The sequence below is a fragment of the Myxine glutinosa genome, unplaced genomic scaffold (genome assembly GCF_964187855.1).
Source record: "Myxine glutinosa unplaced genomic scaffold, kmMyxGlut1.1 SCAFFOLD_699, whole genome shotgun sequence".
NCBI classification, from domain to species: domain Eukaryota; kingdom Metazoa; phylum Chordata; class Myxini; order Myxiniformes; family Myxinidae; genus Myxine; species Myxine glutinosa.
In genome coordinates this window covers 114,550-132,525 of record NW_027616794.1, presented here as the reverse complement: position 1 = coordinate 132,525, position 17,976 = coordinate 114,550, and the positions used below count along the sequence as shown (strand labels likewise).

Here is a 17,976-nt window from a genome sequence, read left to right as displayed (position 1 = left end):
ACAACAAAAATGGAACAAAAAATCGACCGAAATACAACGATACAGGATATAGACAACGAAGCATCATTTGAATATTTGAGTAGAAGGAGGCTACCAAATATGTCTCGTGCAAATGTGAAAAAAATTACCAAAGAATACCTGCGTAAAACGAGGCTGATCATGAAAGACGCATCTTTCCCCGAGGAACAAAATCAAAGCTTTAAACCAGCATTTCCCAACCTGGGGGAACTTTTAGGATTCCAGGGGGGAAACTTATTGCAAGGGAAATACAATATTAGCATTCGTGTAACATTATGCTTTAGTGAATAAATCTCAAATCTTTAATTATTTTGTTCTTCGACTTTTTACTTAACAAACATTTATAACATCGTCGGTAAATAAAAATTTCTATACAATAAACTTTTAAAATAAAATTTATATGTGTGAGTGTGTATGTGTCTGTGTGTGTGTGTAGGTTTGTATGTATGTGTAGGAGTGTGTGGGTGTGTGGGTGTTGCTATATTTTTATGTTATTAGTCCCCTACCGGTGTCCACCGGAGGGGACTAAAGGTTTGCACGCAGTCCGTCAGTCTGTCAGTCCGTCAGTCTGTCAGTCCGTCATGCAAAGAACAGTTTTCCGGACTTTTTCTAAACACTTAATGCCAATGATTTCAAACTTGGCACATGGTTTCCTCATGATAAGTTACAGATCAAGTTCGAACTTCACGACGTTTCGATCATTTTTGACAAAGTTATGGCACTTTGAACTTAGGGAATTCTGGTAATTCTGATGATCCTTAACTCTGTGCCATTTTAAGTTTTAATTTCCTTTAAAAAAGATTTTCTCTGCAATAATAGGACCGATTGAGATCAAATTTTCACCATAGGAGGGACTCTGTCTGTAGAATATTTTAATGGTAATTATGACGTCACAGGTCACGTGGTTCGGGCGCCATATTGTTTTTCGTGAAAACACGAAAACCCCTTTTTCTCTGCAACGGCTGAACAGATCGAGGCCAAACTCTGCAGGCAGAATCGCATACCCATGACGAACAAAAAGGTCAGCGAGCATGACGTCATGCGTCACATGGTTTCAGAGTTATGACGTTTTTAAGCATGAACCTTTAAAACCTAGCTCCTCTCTCATTTTTGATCCAATCGAGGGGAAACTTCACAGATCTGTTCCGCATGTCAGTCTACTAAAATGTCCTTTTGGAATTTGCGATAGCTCACGTGGTTTGGCAGATATCGTTAATTAAACGAAAATATTTAAAAAATGGATATCTCTTGAATCGCTTTATTGATCGACGTGAAACTTCATACTATAATATAAGTCATGAAGAGTAACAAGTGTGCAAAATTTTAAGATGATTGGATGTACGGTCTGGAAGCTAGAAGTTGTTATTGCGTGAAGAAGAAGAGGCGTCAAGTGTGCCGATTTAATTATTTATCACATGTACAGACTGAAAGCATCGTTGGACACGACCTGTCGCAGTCATTTTAACCTCAAATAAAATTCTAATTTAAGATTTGTCAATAGCTGAGGTATATTAACAAACGAATAAAACAGATTTGGTCGAATTCTGACTTTTTTAACTCGATCACATTTGACAGAGTTGTGACAAGCTGAGGAAGAAGAAACCTCGCATTGGCTTCTCCAATGTGCCATAAAAAAAAAGGATATCTCTTGAATCGCTAGTACCTCAGACCGTGAGTTGGTAATAATTTATATAATTCACACAGTGCAATACGTGCAGGCCGCTCCACGGAGCGACCTTGCGGGCTTATCAACGAGGCGAGGCGTGACACGTGTCTCAGCATACCTCAGATCAAGTTTGAAAACCAGCATCAACCGTGCATAAATTTGCATATTCGATCATTTTTGACAAAGTTATGGCACTTTGACCTTTGGTAGGGGACATATATTGCAGCGCAATACTCAGAATGCTTGTTTATTATGTTATTTAGCGAATAAATTTTGTTTTGGCTACTTTTTTCCTTGTTCATATATATATGTATATATGTATGTATATATATATTGTTATAGATCGCGGTTAGATGTTATAGACCGAGCGGTGGTGTAAGACCGCGACCTAACAAAACTCACCCGATTCACCCAGACTTTGGCCGTATCGCACCGTAGCTGCCCAATGAGGGGAAAAGACAAAAACGACGAATGCAAAGAGGAAAACGAAGGCAAAGAAGTTGGAAATACTACTAAATTTATTTACTATGTACACACATAAGCAAGAAGAAAGCAGGCACGTTTATTTACAGGCACATGAGACGCAGGTGACACAGTGAAAATGATTAGCTTATGCAGACTTGACTTAACTACCCAGGACAGCACAAACAAAGACACTGACTCACTCGGGGAATGCCAGGAATGGCAGAAGGTGGACGGCTGGAGGTGCACGCTTGGTGGAGCCAACACGGAGCTTGGTGGAGCCAACACGGAGCTTGGTGGAGCCAACACGGAGCTTGGTGGAGCCAACACGGAGCTTGGTGGAGCCAACACGGAGCTTGGTGGAGGGGAACGCTCGGTGGAGCCAACACGGAGCTTGGTGGAGCCTTGGTGTGACGGGTTCTCTCTTCTCTGTAAAAGCTCAACCGTCTTGTCTCTGGTAAAAGCTCAACTCTTCCAGTCTCTTGCAAAAGCGAATCTCTCTGACTCCTCTCCACGGCTTGGGCTCCCTTGTGTCTGCCGGTAAAAACTCATCTCCTTTTGGCCACACCCCTGCCTTGGGTTATATAGGCCCCCGCCCCTCAACCTTTGCGAACCTCCCCGACCGCTCTTCCTCCGCCCTCTGTAGCCAAACCCCTGGCTCATGGTTGGTCGAGCGGGGCTGGTTCACTCCTCCCCCTCTATGACGAGGTGGAGACACGCCTTTCTTCCCTGACTCGAGCCTCGTGGTCAATGGCGGTTATTGGAGGGGAGGTAATATGGGCAATCGAGGCTCGGCAATGACGAGAGGGGATGTAATATTGGATGGAGATTTTGGGGATGGGAAGGAAATGGGGATTTCTGGGGATGGGAATGGAAGGGGATCTATTCTCTTTCACTGGTGCAATGGAGTACTTTCAATTAATGGAAGACACAGCCTTACGCTAATACACATAATAAGGATATAACTGTCAAAAGAAAGGATATATCGTGTCCTGCATGTATGTTTTATGGACTAACTACGGAAACGCCCTTTGACCTTTATACAACCACAAACGGAGGGAGGAGGGGTGATATTTTACAACAACCTTTTACAACAACATTTTACCACAACAACAAAATAAAAAAACATTCTCATATCCACAACAATATATATATACACTGTATGTATATATGTATATACACTGTATGTATATATATATATATATATATATATATATATATATATATATATATATATATATATATATATATATATATATATATATATATATATATATATATATATATATATCTGTGCAGCGTCTGTGTTGTCCTGTGTTGTGTTGTCTCGTCACTGAACTACTTTCTCAAACTTTTGTGAAATCGTACCAAACTTCTGGTATGCACATATCTCTCCCGTCGGTATGTCCTAAGGGTATTTCTTTTGAAAAATGTTCCAATTTTTTTTTTTCAACTTCAATTGTTTATAAAATGTGATATCACATATATTACAAATACATTTGTGCAAAATAATTGTTTGAATTATGATTGGTTTAAACCATGACAAAACGGCAACTCGGGTACAGTCATTTATCTATACTAGGGCATGCCCGTACTATATATATGCCCGTACTATATATCTATCTAAAATTATATCCCCCCCCTCTATTTACATGAAATGGTTTGGTCCATTCGCAACGCCAAAGCGAACGGCGAACGGCTTGCGAGTACAGTGACAATCCCCCCCCTCTATTTACATGAAATGGTTTCGTCCATTCGCAACGACCACAGAACCCCCCCCTCTATTTACATGGAATGGTTTGGTCCATTCGCAACGCCGGCACACGCGATCGTTCGCTGCTCTCTGATTGGTTGAATCGTTTTTTGGACATAGCTCGGTAAGTAATTGTCCGATTAATATGAAACCTTGAAAAGGCACATCCTCGGGTCCCCAGCAATATACCTGGCAAGTTAAAAGTATATCGGACCCGTGGTTGTCGAGAAACAGCGGTCACAGACAAACAAACGTACAGACAGACAGACAGAGATTACTGGAATTATAGATAGATATCTACACATCTGGGCAGTGTCTGTGTTGTCACTTAACGATTCCCTCAAACTTTTGTTTCCGTGGTTGTGAAGTGTTTTTAATAACGTTGTGGTGGTTTTGAATCACGTGGTGGTGAGGTATTTTGAATTATGTGGTGGTGAGGTGTTTTGATTTACGTGGTGGTGAGGTGTTTTGATTTACATGGTGGTGAGGTGTTTTGAATTACGTGGTGGTGAGGTGTTTTTAAATGATGTGGTGGTGAGGTGTTTTTAATTTTGTGGCTGTGAGGTGTTTTTTTTACGTGTTTTATGGCTGTGAGGTGTTTTTAATTTTGTGGTGGTGTTGTTTTTATTACGTGTTTTTATTACGTGTTTTATGGCTGTGGTGTTTTTATTCCGTGTTTTAGAGCTGAGGTGTTTTCATTTTCGTGGTGGTGAGGTGTTTTTAATTTTGTGGTGGCGAGATGTTTTTATTACGTGTTTTATGGCTGTGAGGTGTTTTAAATTACTTGGTGGTGAGGTGTTTTGAATTACTTGGTGGTGAGGTGTTTTGAATTATGTGGTGATAAGGTGTAATCGTCCCAAACTTCCAGTCTGCACCTACCCCTCCCCTATGTGCGTGCTGAGGGGTTCTTTCTTGAAAAAAAAAACATTCAACCTAAATTGCTTATAAAAATGTAATATCACAAACACAACAAATACATTTGTGCAAAGTAATTGTTTGTATTATGATTGGTGTAAATCATGACAACACAACCACTCAGGTACAGTCATTATCCTCAGCTAAAATAAGCCCGTTCCTCTGTATCGACGCTTGGTGAGGCGAGCTGTGAGGTGTTTTAAATATGCTAGTATATATATATATGCTCCCCAAATATCACACATATAGGGGAGAGGAATGGGCTTGAGCTGTTGACGAAGCAGGTGAGGATGAGGTTGGTGAAGTTGAAGAGTGGAAAGGATGAAGAGGCGAAGAAAGGAGAGGCAGAGGCAGAGGAAGAGAAAGAGGTTCTTTGAGAAGCCTTTTCAGTTTATGAAGGATCTGTTGGAGCCGTCTCGATTTGGTGTACTGAAGGTACCAAAGGAAGAGTTGGAAGATCACCTGCGTGTCACGTATGCAGACACAAGGAGGAACGAAGTGGTGGAGGACATCGAAGGATTGGTGAGACCGACAGATCCAGGTGTTCCATTTGATTTGTCAGAGCCAAAGATGTCTGAGATTGAGGCAGTTTTGAGGAAGGCACGGGCGGCATCAGCTCCAGGACCAAGTGGAGTGCCATACAAGGTGTTTAAGAGTTGTGAAGGCATCAGGCCAGTATCTGTGGAAGGCTCTGAAGGTGGTATGGAGGCAAGGAGTGGTGCCCAGTCAATGGACTAGGGCGGAAGGAGTTTATATTCCAAAGCAGGAGGAGGCTGTGACACTGGAGCAGTTTTAAACCAATATCATTGCTCGATGTACAACAACACACAACAACATGCATTTTAAGGCCATTTTCCCTGCTAGAGCGGGGGTTAGCCTTGTGGTCCCCATGACGATCTTCTCCATCTTGCCATATTTTCTGCATCTCTCCTTGTTAACCCCCCTTGCCCGCATTTCTTCTTCCACCATCTTTAGCCAAGTCTTTCTCGGTCTTCCCCGTCCTCTACTTCCTTCTACATTCACTTCCATCACTCTTCTCAACCAGTCACTTTCATCCTTCCTCAACACATGACCAAACCATCTCAACCTGTTCCTCTTCACAGCATCAATCACAGGCTCTATTCCCATCATTTTTCGCAATTCATCATTTGTCTTCCTCTCTCTCAACGATACTCCGCACATCCATCGAACCATTCGCATTTCCACCCTTTCCAACCTTCGTTGCTGCTCTACGTTCATTACCCATGTCTCGCTCCCATAAATCATAACACTTCTCACACATGCAGCATACACCTTTCCCTTCAGCTTCAACGACACTCCCCCTCCTCATCAGCACGCCACTCAGTTCCCGAAACTTCTTCCATGCACATCTCTCTAGCAACCGTTGCCAAGTCTGATCCACCTTCTCCATTCAGCATGTCTCCGAGGTAGCAAAATGCTTTCACACCTTCTAGCTTCACGCCGTCTCCAAGATCAAACTCAACATTTCCTCCATCTGCAGCTCCCTCTGTGCACACCTTACATTTGAATGTAGCTGCCACACTGGTTAATGACCCTCTCAGACCACTACATTTTTAATGAACCCACTCAGCGCACATTGTACATTGAATGGAGTTCACTCCGACACCCTTCCTGCACACAGCACAGGGCCACTTGCCAGTTCTTTCCACCTCACCACATGCTTTACCACTTGCCATCACCTTCGTCTTTCCGATATTCACCTTCAGACCTTTTGTCTCCATACATTCCTTCCACTTCATCTTTTCCTTCAGTCCATCCATACTTTCCGCAATCAACACCAGATCATCTGCATACAACAACTCCCACGGTAAACCCTACTTTACGTTCCGAGCCAGCACCTCCATCACAGCTACAAATAGTAGTGGACTTAGTATCGATCCCTGATGCACTCCCACCTTCACCTCAAACTCACCACTGTTCCCGTCCTTCGTCCTTGCAGCTGTGCGTGCTCTTTTGTACATTGCCATCACTACTCTGATCAACCATTCCTCCACTCCTAACTTCCTCATTGCCCATGTCAATACTTTGCGTGGAACCCTATCGAATGCTTTCTCCAGATCGACAAACCCAAGAAACAACTTCTTCCTCTTCTCCATGTACTTCTCCTGCAACTGCCTCAAAATAAAAAGCGCGTCTGTCGTTCCTCTTCCTGGCATAAATCCAAACTGCATTTCGTCGATCTTCACTTTCCAACACCTTTCCAATACCTTCATTCCATGCTCCAATAACTTTATCGCTCGGTCCGAGCCACACTCTAGAGGGTCACCTTTCCCCTTGTATAGAGGGACGAGGGTACTCAGTTCCCAATCCACTGGAATGCGGCCTTCTTTCACCGCCAGATTACAGATCTCTGTCATTCTCTTCACACCCCAACGTCCTGCTGCCTTCAACATATCTCCCACAACTCCCGTCGGCCCTCCCGCTTTTCTACTCTTCATTGCTTTTATCGCTTCCTCAACTTGCTTCTCAGTTATCTTCTCTGCCGGTTCTAAAACTGGGTTACTCTCTGTGTTGCCATTCCATTCATTCTCTGAATTCAACAGCATTTCCATATATCTTTTCCATCTTCCTTTAATTCCATCTGGGTCCACAACGATTTGTCCCACTTCATCCTTCAAGCAACTCACCCCCATCACATCACACCTCTCTTTCGCTATCTGCTTTGCAATCCTGAATGCTGCTCTCTGACCCTCTTCCGAATCCAAGCATTCTCAGAACATTTTCCTACATGCCTCCTGCGCCTTTGCTACCTCTTTCTTTGCAGCCTTCTTGGCTGCCTTATAACGTTCATGCTCTGCTGTTTCTGCTCCCGTACCCTTCGCCTTCTGCCACTCCTTGAACTTCTTCCTCTTCTCGTCAATCCTCTTTCCAACTTCATCATCCCACCACCATGTTTCCAAGTGCCTCGGTGGTCCTTTTGTCCATCCACATACCTCACCAACGGCTTCCCAACAGACTAGCTTTCATTGACATCCAACCACTTTCAAGCTCAACCACATCATCCTCTACCCTACTCAGCCTCTGTTTTAATGCCTCCCTTACTGTCACCTCTTTTAACCTCCACACCTTCATTCTCGGTTGGTACTTCACCCGCCGAGCTCTCCTCGCACCTTTCACCCTTATGTCGCAGACAACCAAGTGATGCTGTGAAACAGCCTCCTCCCCCGGGATCACCTTTGTGTCCCGGAGGTGCCCCCTATCTCACCTACGCACCATCAGGTAGTCAACGGTTGTCGTCGACCCACCTGACGTGTATGTAACATTGTAACAAGCTTATTATCCTCTTTCTGGAACTGAGTATTACAAATCAACAAATCAGCTCCATCAGCAAACTCCAAAATCCTTTTCACCTTCTCCATTTCTCACACCCTATCCGTAACCCGCATGAACTCCCTCAAAACCATCCATACTCCTTCCCACATGTCCATTTTGGTCTCCTCCTACCACAACAACTTCCTCATCTTTCACGTTTTCCATCAGCTTCTCTATCGCACACCAGAACTTGTCCTTCTCTTCATCGCTCCAACCAACCTGCGGAGCATATCCCGAGATGACGTTCACCAAGAGCTTTCCAATCATCATTTTCACCATCATCAACCTATCACTCACTCTAGTCACACTCACCACACTGTCTACAAAACTCCTCAGAAAAACAGGACACCAACACCATTCACGCCCTCCAGGCACCCTTCCACACAAACTTGTATTTCTGTCCCTACCTACCCTTCGCCATTCTCACACCACTTCCCTTCCATCTCGTCTCTTGCACACAACATATGTCCACTCTTCTTCTGACCAATACTTCCACCACTTCTCCTGATCTCCCTGTCATTGTCCCTACATTCCATGTCCCAAACCTCAGAAACCGATCTCCACTTCGGGCTGTACCCTGCCCATATGTAGTTGTAATTGTCATGGTTCTCTTTTTGAGGCAATGTTTTTTTTTTATGGCCGGATGCCCTTCCTGACGCCAACCCTCTTAGTCGTCTTTTACGACACGCAGGGATACGGTGTACCTATTCTATTCCAGGGTACGCACTGGGACATTGCTCGATGTAGATGGGAAGATATTGATGAGTGTCTTTGCGGCACGTCTCTCAGGCTTCATCAGAGGGAATGGTTTTGTGGATGGTTCTGTGCAGAAGGCAGGAATACCAGGATCACCAGGATGCATTGAATACTTGGCAATGGTCTGGCAAGTGTTACAGGAGGCAAAGAGGCAAAGGAAGGATGTGGCGGTGGTATGGCTGGATTTGGAGAATGCATATGAGTTAGTGCCGCATGCCTTGATCAGGTATGCCATGGATTTCTTTTGGGTGCCACGGAGATTTTGATGGCATATTATGATCAGTTTTGGATGCGGTTTGCGACAGTCCTATGTAACAGAGTGGCAGAAGTTGGAAGTGGGGATCCTGATGGGATGTACCATCTCCCCGATTTTGTTTGTGCTGGTTATGGAGTTGTTGATACGTGCGCTGAGTGGACATGGGAAAGAAGTGGAGCTAGCCCCTGGTCAGAGGTTGCCAGCAATGTTTGCTTTCATGGATGACCTGACAGTTGTCCAACAGTCTGCTGATGCAGCAGTAGAGGTACTGGGACGACTGGAAAGGTTGATGCGGTGGGCAAGAATGGATTTAAAGCAAGAAAGTCGAGGAGTGTGGTCGTGAGACGAGGAGTGGTGGATAACATGCACAGGTTTGAGCTGGGGAGGGGAGGTGGTTCCATCATTGGTAGAGGCCCCTGTGAAGAGTTTGGGAAGATGGTATACAGTGGAGTTGAATGATGTGGGAAGAGTGGAGGAGGTCAGAAACAAGCTTTTGAGAGGTTTGAAGAGGATTGATGGATGTGGTTTGCCAGGTAAGTTGAAGGTATGGTGTTTGAAGTTTGGGTTGATGCTACGAGTAATGTGGCCATTGATGATGTATGATATTGCAATTGGGCATGTCGAGAGGATGGAGGTTGTGGTGAGTGGGTTTGTGAGGAGGTGTTTGGGAGTGCCACGCTGTTTGACGAACATTGCCTTTTATGGTCAGGGTGGAAAACTCCAGTTTCCCTTGACATCATTAACCGAGGAGTTTAAGGTGGTGAGGGTGCTGGAGTTCATGATGTTGTGGGATTCAAGTCATGCAGTGGTAAAGAATGCTCTCCCAGAGAAGAAGGGAAGTCAGAAGTGGAATGCAAGAGCAGAGGTGGACGAGATGGAGGAGCGGTTGCAACAGGAGGAGGTCATGGGGATGGTACAGCATGGGAAGCATGGCTTGGGGTGGATGGAGCATGAGCGATGGGGAAAGGCATGTTGAAAGAGGAGGAAGATGGTTGAGAGGGAGGTGAGAAGAAAGGAAGAGGAGGGGAGATATGTGAAAGCAGTCGGTCAGGCACAGCAACGTGCTTTGACTAAGTGGGAAGGTGTGCGGGTGAGGATATTGAAGTGGCAAGAGATTTGGAGGATGGAGCCAATATTGTTGAATTTCCTGTTGCGGGCAACGTATGATGTGCTTCCGTCACCAGTAAACTTGAGATTGTGGGGGTTGTTGCAAGAGGAGAGATGATATTTGTGTGGAGGTGTGGGAACGGTGCAGCATGCACTGAGTGCATGCTCAGTAGTATTGGCAGCAGGAAGATACAGGTGGCGACATGATCAGGTGGTGGTGCAAATCATGCAACAAGAGGTGCTGAGATCGAGAGAGAGAGAAGAGTGGAGAAGGAGACTGATGGGGGAGAGGTGTGGTTTGTCAAAGAGGGCCAAGTGGTAAGAGGTGGAAAGAGGAGGTGGAGGAAAGCAAGAGGGCTGTCAGATGCTTGTGATTGGCAGGTGGTGGCAGACTAAAGCCACAATTGGTATTCTCAGAGGAGATCTGTGTGACAAGGTTGCGACCTGACATTGTCATTTGGTCAAGTGCAACAAGACAGGTTATCTTTTGTATACTGAATCGAGGCTCGTGAACGAGCTAATCTTAGGGGAGTTATCGGTACCTTGGGAAGAGAACATGGAGGAGGTGCACGAGAGGAAGAGAGGAAAGTACAGTGAGCTGGAGGCAGAGTGCCGGGAGAAGGGTTGGCGAGTTTCGTGTCAGCCATTTGAGGTGGGGTGTAGAGGGTATATTGGCAATTCCTTTTCTGCATTTCTTGCTAGGCTGGGAGTGTGTGGGACAGAAAGAAGGAGGATGTGTGACAAGGTGGCCCAGGTTACCTTGAAAGGCTCATTTTGGATATGGAGGAAGTTTATGGAGGCACGTCGAACGGTGTAGGTTGGTTATGTGTTTTTTTTTGTTACCATTATTATTTCTTATTTTGTGTATATGAGTGAGTGGGTGAGTGTGTGTGTTTTTGCATGAATTAATTTTTGCATGTGTGTTTTTGTGTTTTGAGTGGTGTATGATTTAAGGGTAGGTGGTTGGTTGGTTGGTGTTGTGTGTGTATGTGTGTATGAATGATCTGGTGTGTTTTGTTGGTGAGTGGTGAAGGGTATAAAGGTGGGTGTTTGAGTGTTCCACCATGTTTGTTTGGTGCTGTGGATTCTGGATGTGGAGGTGTTGTTGTTGTTGTTCGCACTGGCTGGGGGTGGGGGTATGTACGCATCCAGGTGCAGTTGCTGCATGTGGATGTGTATGTGCCCCTGCTGGCCCACCTTAGCTGACCGTATCGAGGTTGAAGGGCCGAAACGGGGTGATGCTGAGGACCTCGACTGAGGACCCGGTCAGTGCGGCACACTTGTGACCAGGTGTGTTTTGAGCTTATATATATATATATATATATATATATATATATATATATATATATATATATATATATATTATATATATATATATATATATACACACACACATACAGTCCCGACGGTTGAACTGGTTGAAGTGGGAAACGACAGAAAAAAAGGTTTGGAACCACTGCTTTAAACCAACTCACAGTATCTGTCTTCCAATAGAGTTGCAGAATCCTTTTCAGGGCCACATGCGGAAATCAACAAGGAAACTCCTCACCATCTACAAAATGTTCGACAAAAGTACCTGCTGAGACGTGAAAGTAGTAGCCAGATGGAACTCGACTAAGTGCACAGAATGACAACTGTTGAACTTTTCACATATTCAGCCAATCCTACAGACTACCAAACCCAATTTGTATGCAAAAAGATGGCAAACCAGAAAAGGTATCCCTAACTCGCCTTGCAAAAAACTTTCAAAAACAGGAGTGATTGGAAGAATATTGCGCACCAAACCAAAACAGCAACAGATACAGCCCCAACAATTGCAAAGAAGACAAAATAAAAATACAAGATGAAATACCAGCAGATTTATCGTGACAACTGGGAGAAAGACAAAAGAGCAGGAGAAAAAAAACAAAAAAAAAACGAGTTGGACAGATTGGCGATAGACAAAGAAGGATCAATGGAATGGATAAGGAGAGGTCAGCTCAACTGGGACGGAGAACGAATCATTATTGAGGCCCAAGACCAAGGACACTCCACGAATGACTTTAAGAAAATAATGATGGGACTGAGTCAATCGGCCAAGTGTAGGTTCTGCAGGGTAGAAACAAAGCATGAGCGACCTACTATCGGGATGTAAATAATTCATGTCAGAACAGCTGTGCACATAAAGGCACAACAAGGTATGAAAAGTAATCCACTGGCACGTCTGCAAAAAAAAACAAAAAAAAAACTGATATCCTAGTCCTAGAAAACTCGTGAAAATGACCAAAAGCAATAATTGACAACAAAAAAAAAGCATTGCGACCGGATATAGTACTTGGGTACAAAAAAGAAAAAGCATCATTGCTAATCGAGTTCAGTTCTTGATTTTGGCCAAAATTCCGAAATCAAGAAAATAACCAAATACCAAGACCTCAAAAATGAAGTCAAAAGATCCTGCAAACTGAAGAGTGCTGAAATTGTACCAGTGATTATTGGAGCGATTGGAATGATCCTTATGGAGATCTTAAAAACCATCCCTGGGAATATCAATACAATCGAACTAAGGTTGGAAGCTGTGTGGGCCTCGGTGACTATCTCCGAGCCCTTGGAACAAAACTTTGGGAACAAGAAAACTTCACAGCTTTGTCCAGCTGTGGACAAATTTTGGACTGGGAGGACTCTGTTCCACCTTTTGAAACCCCCACAAGGAGATAACAACTAACGACAGACACACGGCTGAATGCTTCTCCTTTCAGTGATAAATGCAAAACGTCTAGTATAATTTTTCTTGTGGACCTGGAACCAACCAACACAGCTCCCAGTCCCCAACCCCCCAGCAAAAAGATGATCAAGAGGAAATATCGTTCAAGTCAAGGTAGTTTCAAGACCGAACTCTCTTATCTGTCTCCCTCTTCCAAATCCTGGTGGCGTCTGGTCAAATCTGTTTCTGGTGTTTGTTTCCCCTCCATCCCCTCCCTCACCTCAAACGGCTACATGGCTGACTCCACACGTGAAAAAGCTGAATGCCTCAACTCTGTGTTTGCCTCTAAATCTCGTGTCCCAAACCCATCCCTCTCTGTACCCACCGTACCCAGTCGTACCCAGCTGCTCCTGGACTCTGTGTCCTTTCCTCCTGACAAGGTGGAAAAGTTTCTGTCAACCCTCGACTCTGATTCTGCAACTGGTCCTGACGGCATCAGCCCACGGGTCCTAAAATCATGTTCTTCCGCTCTTTCACTCCCTCTCTCTGTTCTCTTCACCCTCTCTTTTGCTCAAGGTCATCTGCCATCTGCTTGGAAATCAGCCAACATCACCGCTTTGCACAAAAAAGGTGCAAAAACAGATCCTAGCAACTACAGACCAATCGGCCTTCTCCCAATTATCAGCAAAGTCATGGAATCCATCATTGCTTCAGATATGAAATATTTCCTCTTCTCCAATGGCTTGATCTCTGACCATCAATTTGGTTTCAGACCTGGTCACTCTACTCTGGACATGCTGCTTCTGCTTTCTCAACAATGGATGGAGGTCCTCAATGCCAAACAGGAAATTAGAGCTGTCTCCCTTGACATAGCACATGCCTTCGATACGGTCTGGCACCCCGCTCTGCTCACCAAACTCTCCTCCTTTGGTATCCATGGAAATCTCCACGCATGGCTGGCGGACTTCCTCTCTAGTCGTAGTCAATGTGTGGCCCTGAATGGGTTTCTCTCATCTCCTCTTCCCGTTCCGGCTGGAGTTCCCCAAGGCAGTGTCCTGGGCCCTGTGCTTTTTCTGGTCTTCATCAATGATCTCTCTGACTCTCTTGAAAATCCTCTCTATCTCTTTGCTGACGACTCTACTCTCTGTCGCTCCATTCCTCATCCCTCAGATCGGCAGACTGCAGCCTCCTCACTCTCTGCAGACCTGGACAAAATCACAGAGTGGTCAAACAAGTGGAACATGTCTTTCAATCCTGACAAATCTCACACTCTTACAATGTCTCTCCGAAAAGACCGACTGGACAACCCTCCCATCCACTTTCTGAATAATCCTCTCCAAGAAGTTCTGTCACTCAAGCTTTTGGGTCTCACTATATCTGCCATGATCTTTCCTGGGAAAACCACATTTCAAATCTGGCCTCCAAAGCCAGTCGCCGACTGGGCAGCCTCCGTCGTGCGAGTCCTTCCTTGGCACACCTGAGCTCCTCACCACATACAAGGCTTTCATCCGCAGCTCAATGGAATACTGCTCTCCCCTCTGGGCTGGTGCTCCTGCCTCACACCTAGCTCGTCCTCATGCTGTTGAAACCAAAGCGTTCAGAATCATTGGAATCTCCCGCGATGAAGCTAACTCCAAGGGCCTTTCACTCACTCACCGCAGGCAGGTTGGTGGTCTTTCCGTCTTCTACCAACTCCTCTCTGGCCTTGCCCCCCCCCCCCCCCCCCCAGCTCTCTCTGGGCTCTGTCCCCCAAATATTCCTACAGGTCGCACAAGATCTGCCTGCAACCCTCTTATGGTTAAACTGCCAAAATCAAAACTTTCTGCTCACCTTCACTCCTTCATTCCTCTTTTCTCCCGCCTCTGGAACAAACTCCCTCACTCTCTTCAATCCCACTCCACCCTCCAGGTCTTTAAAACAGCTGTTCACCACCATCTCTTATCTTTCCCCATCCAAAACCTTGATCTTTTCTACCCCCGCTAATTTCACCCCAAATCCTACACTTTTTTGAAATAACAAATTCTGTCCTGGAAGTTCTTGATCTCCTTGTGTTTTACACCTCTCCCCCCTTCCCACGCCTCCTCCCCCCAGGCCCTCTCCCTCCCGCGCTTCTCCCTGCTCTCAGGTGTTGTGTTTGTGTGCTTCCCCTCCTCTCCCCATCTTGTCTTCCGCTCCCTCTTTTTGTATGTTTTGTTTGTCTGGTTGATTTGTTTGTGAAATAAATTTTAGGTCTTTCACGAGCCTCGATTCAGTACTTAAAAAAAAAAAAAGAAAAAAAATCGTCATTTTAAAAGTTTATTTTAAACTTACCCTGTGCATTCACAAGCCCCAGACATGTTCTTCCCATTGGATATCTGCCTGGTACATCTGAGTCTCGCATACATATAGCTGGCAGAAGCTGTGTATTTTCAAATCGTGAAGATGTCCTTTGTCGAAAGGTCAAGAGCCATTATTTTGTTGGTAATGGTGCACAACAGCGTCTTTCCAATTGCAGACACCCATTAAATAAATCAAGCCTGCCATGTTCACAGGAGGCACTCCTGGCAGGTTTAAAGTCCAATCGCCGGCAGCGATGTTTGAGGGCTTGGGTAGAACTCGCCAGTCCACAGCTCGAGCCTTGCACCGCATCATTGGGAGTCTGCAGTACGGGCAGCTGTAAGATCTGAGCCCTGCCGGTGAGCTGAGAAAGTTCTCCAACTCTTTCGTTGTGCAGAGGCACACCTTTTTCCTTTTCTTTTTCTCAGGTAGTTTTCCAAGTATTTTCGACTTCTTTCAGAAGCTCTCTGAGCCATTTTAGGTAAGTCGTTTTCTCACACAATATATACATTAAGGTACTCCGAGGTTCTGCACATGCGTGCAAAGCATCGCGTCATTTTGAAAGTCCCGTATTGAAAAACGGAAGGTTCTTGGAGTGCTTACTGTCAAAATGTCATACACCTTACACATGTTGTTTTGGTTTTCTATCTATATTTTCCAATTCCCCCTGTCATCTGTCGATCTCTATCTTTGCGATGCATTTGCTCATCACTTTTCAGGCAGGGATGACTGCTCCAGGCACGCGGCGCCACATCTACGATCATAAGCTGGGAACTGACCATTGCGACGAAAGCACCATTCCGCTCCAGACCGGGCCAACAGCACAGGCCGATGTTTCCAAAGGAATCGTTTACGGTCTTGGACGTCAGATATACGACCCAAAGTACTGCACATCAAGCAAGATTGCGGTGGGCTCGCGCGATGATGCCACAGTAGGGGATGGTGGCAGTAATGGTTACTGCAGTGATGGTTATCGTGCCGATTGCTACAATGCAGATTGTCTACAGGATGACGACAATGACGAAAGCGGGTTTAACTGACATTGACTTGCTCAACCTTCCGCGCATCGCCTTTTCTTTCTTCTCTTTGCTGTTACTCGCCCCCTGCCACTTGCCTCGAACGTATACAGGAAGTCATTAACAAATTGCAAATCCCAGCATAATCTTCATCCCGTTAAACCAATTGTCCCATTCTCTTTTTCTTTTTCTTTTTTTGCTTCATCTGGGTGGCATAAGTGACGGTCTGACGTAGTATAATGTTCGGCCTATGGGCAGCCAGTTGGGATTTATGCGACGTTGCGTGTGATTGGAGTTTGCAGTGGAAATTAGGTTTTGCTCGATGCTATTTCGCGTCAGGTGATCTGAACACCACTATCGTTTTAAGGTCAACCTCGCTCCTCTTCTGCCTTTTTCCAGTGTTGAATTGAGTTGTTTGGGAATTTAACACTGCAAATGTTTTGGAATATTTTAATTTAATTTTTCCTTGAGAAATTACGTATAGAAGGGATAATGTAACGTGTTATTTACTCGTACATGGATGGTGTCATTTGCTGCTTTCCTTATCCTTCTTTTTTTTCTTTCTTTTTTTGATAAACACGTTCACAAGATTATTCACATCAATGTTGTCTATCTGTTACGTGCTCGCCATTTTATTTTTGAACACCCTTAATCTAACTTCTATTTATTCTTTACCTTGACATCTTGCCATTACAATGATTGTTCACAAACTTTGCCAGTTTTTGTTTCATTTTCGGGTCTCTCTCCGTTGGGCACGTTTAAACGTAACTGTACGGTGTTTGAATTTACATACTTGGATTTTTTTCACTTTAACATTTCCAATTTTTAACTGCATTCCTGTTTTCTTGCCTGTTTACTGGTGTTTGCACTCTGTGCATTCCATCATCTAAAGTTTGTTTGCAGCACGTGGCTGAGCTCACTTCCCCATGCTGTGTGTGCCATTTATGCACTGTGCATAACTCTGCTTGGCACACACATTGCACATCCGAAACTCCACCCACATCCCCGATGCATGTCTGGCACGTGGGTATATCAGGCATAATGATTTGCTCGTTTTATTGATGGAAACTGTCTTTGGCCTTGCATTTCTGAGTGCAAAGATGTTTGTTGCCATATTTAGCTTTTGCTTAACTTGATTAGGGATGTAATCTGTGTGATAAGTTTTTGTAATTTTTTTGAGCCCCTTTAGCTGTATAATTAGGCCCTTGTCCATTGAATTTATACCAAACATGTCCCGCCACCCCACCCCCTCACCACAAATGTCAAGTTGAATGGAAATAACCTTCAGTATTAAGTTTTGCTCCTCTTAAACCTGCTGGTTGGCATTGTATTAAATATGTGGAGTAGTTGACTACTTTCACTAATTGGAGGCATGACCTAATGATGGTCTGCATATAATCGTTTTGTGCTCTCGTGGTCAAGGATGAGCTCAAGGTTGAAGTTTTAAGTCCAAAATTCAAATCGCTTTTTGAGAAGCATTCCTAACATTGAATAGCAGTTTGCTTTGTGCGAGGTTGGTGCTAAGGACCACGGCTTGTTGAACCTGCTTGGGCAGTGCTCGCTGCCTCATTTTCAATTGACCCATTCCTGCTATGGAGATGTTGCCCTTGCTCCACTCACTTATTTTGAGCATCTTTGAAATAAAAACTCAAACTGATGTGTTGTCTTTTCTTAATATGAGGGGAGGTGTGTGTGTGT

At 44.6% G+C, this 17,976-nt stretch overlaps 1 protein-coding gene across 1 annotated transcript in view; it reads left to right on the top strand.

The window, feature by feature from the left end:
• Positions 1-17,935, top strand: part of LOC137421993 (calponin-2) — a 51,094-nt gene extending 33,159 nt beyond the window's left edge. The window contains exon 6 of the mRNA XM_078768911.1: positions 15,982-17,935. Within this exon, the coding sequence (XP_078625037.1) occupies positions 15,982-16,302 (321 nt within the window). The 3' untranslated portion in view covers positions 16,303-17,935. The remainder of the gene's footprint in view (positions 1-15,981) is intronic.
• The last annotated feature ends 41 nt before the right edge of the window (positions 17,936-17,976 follow it).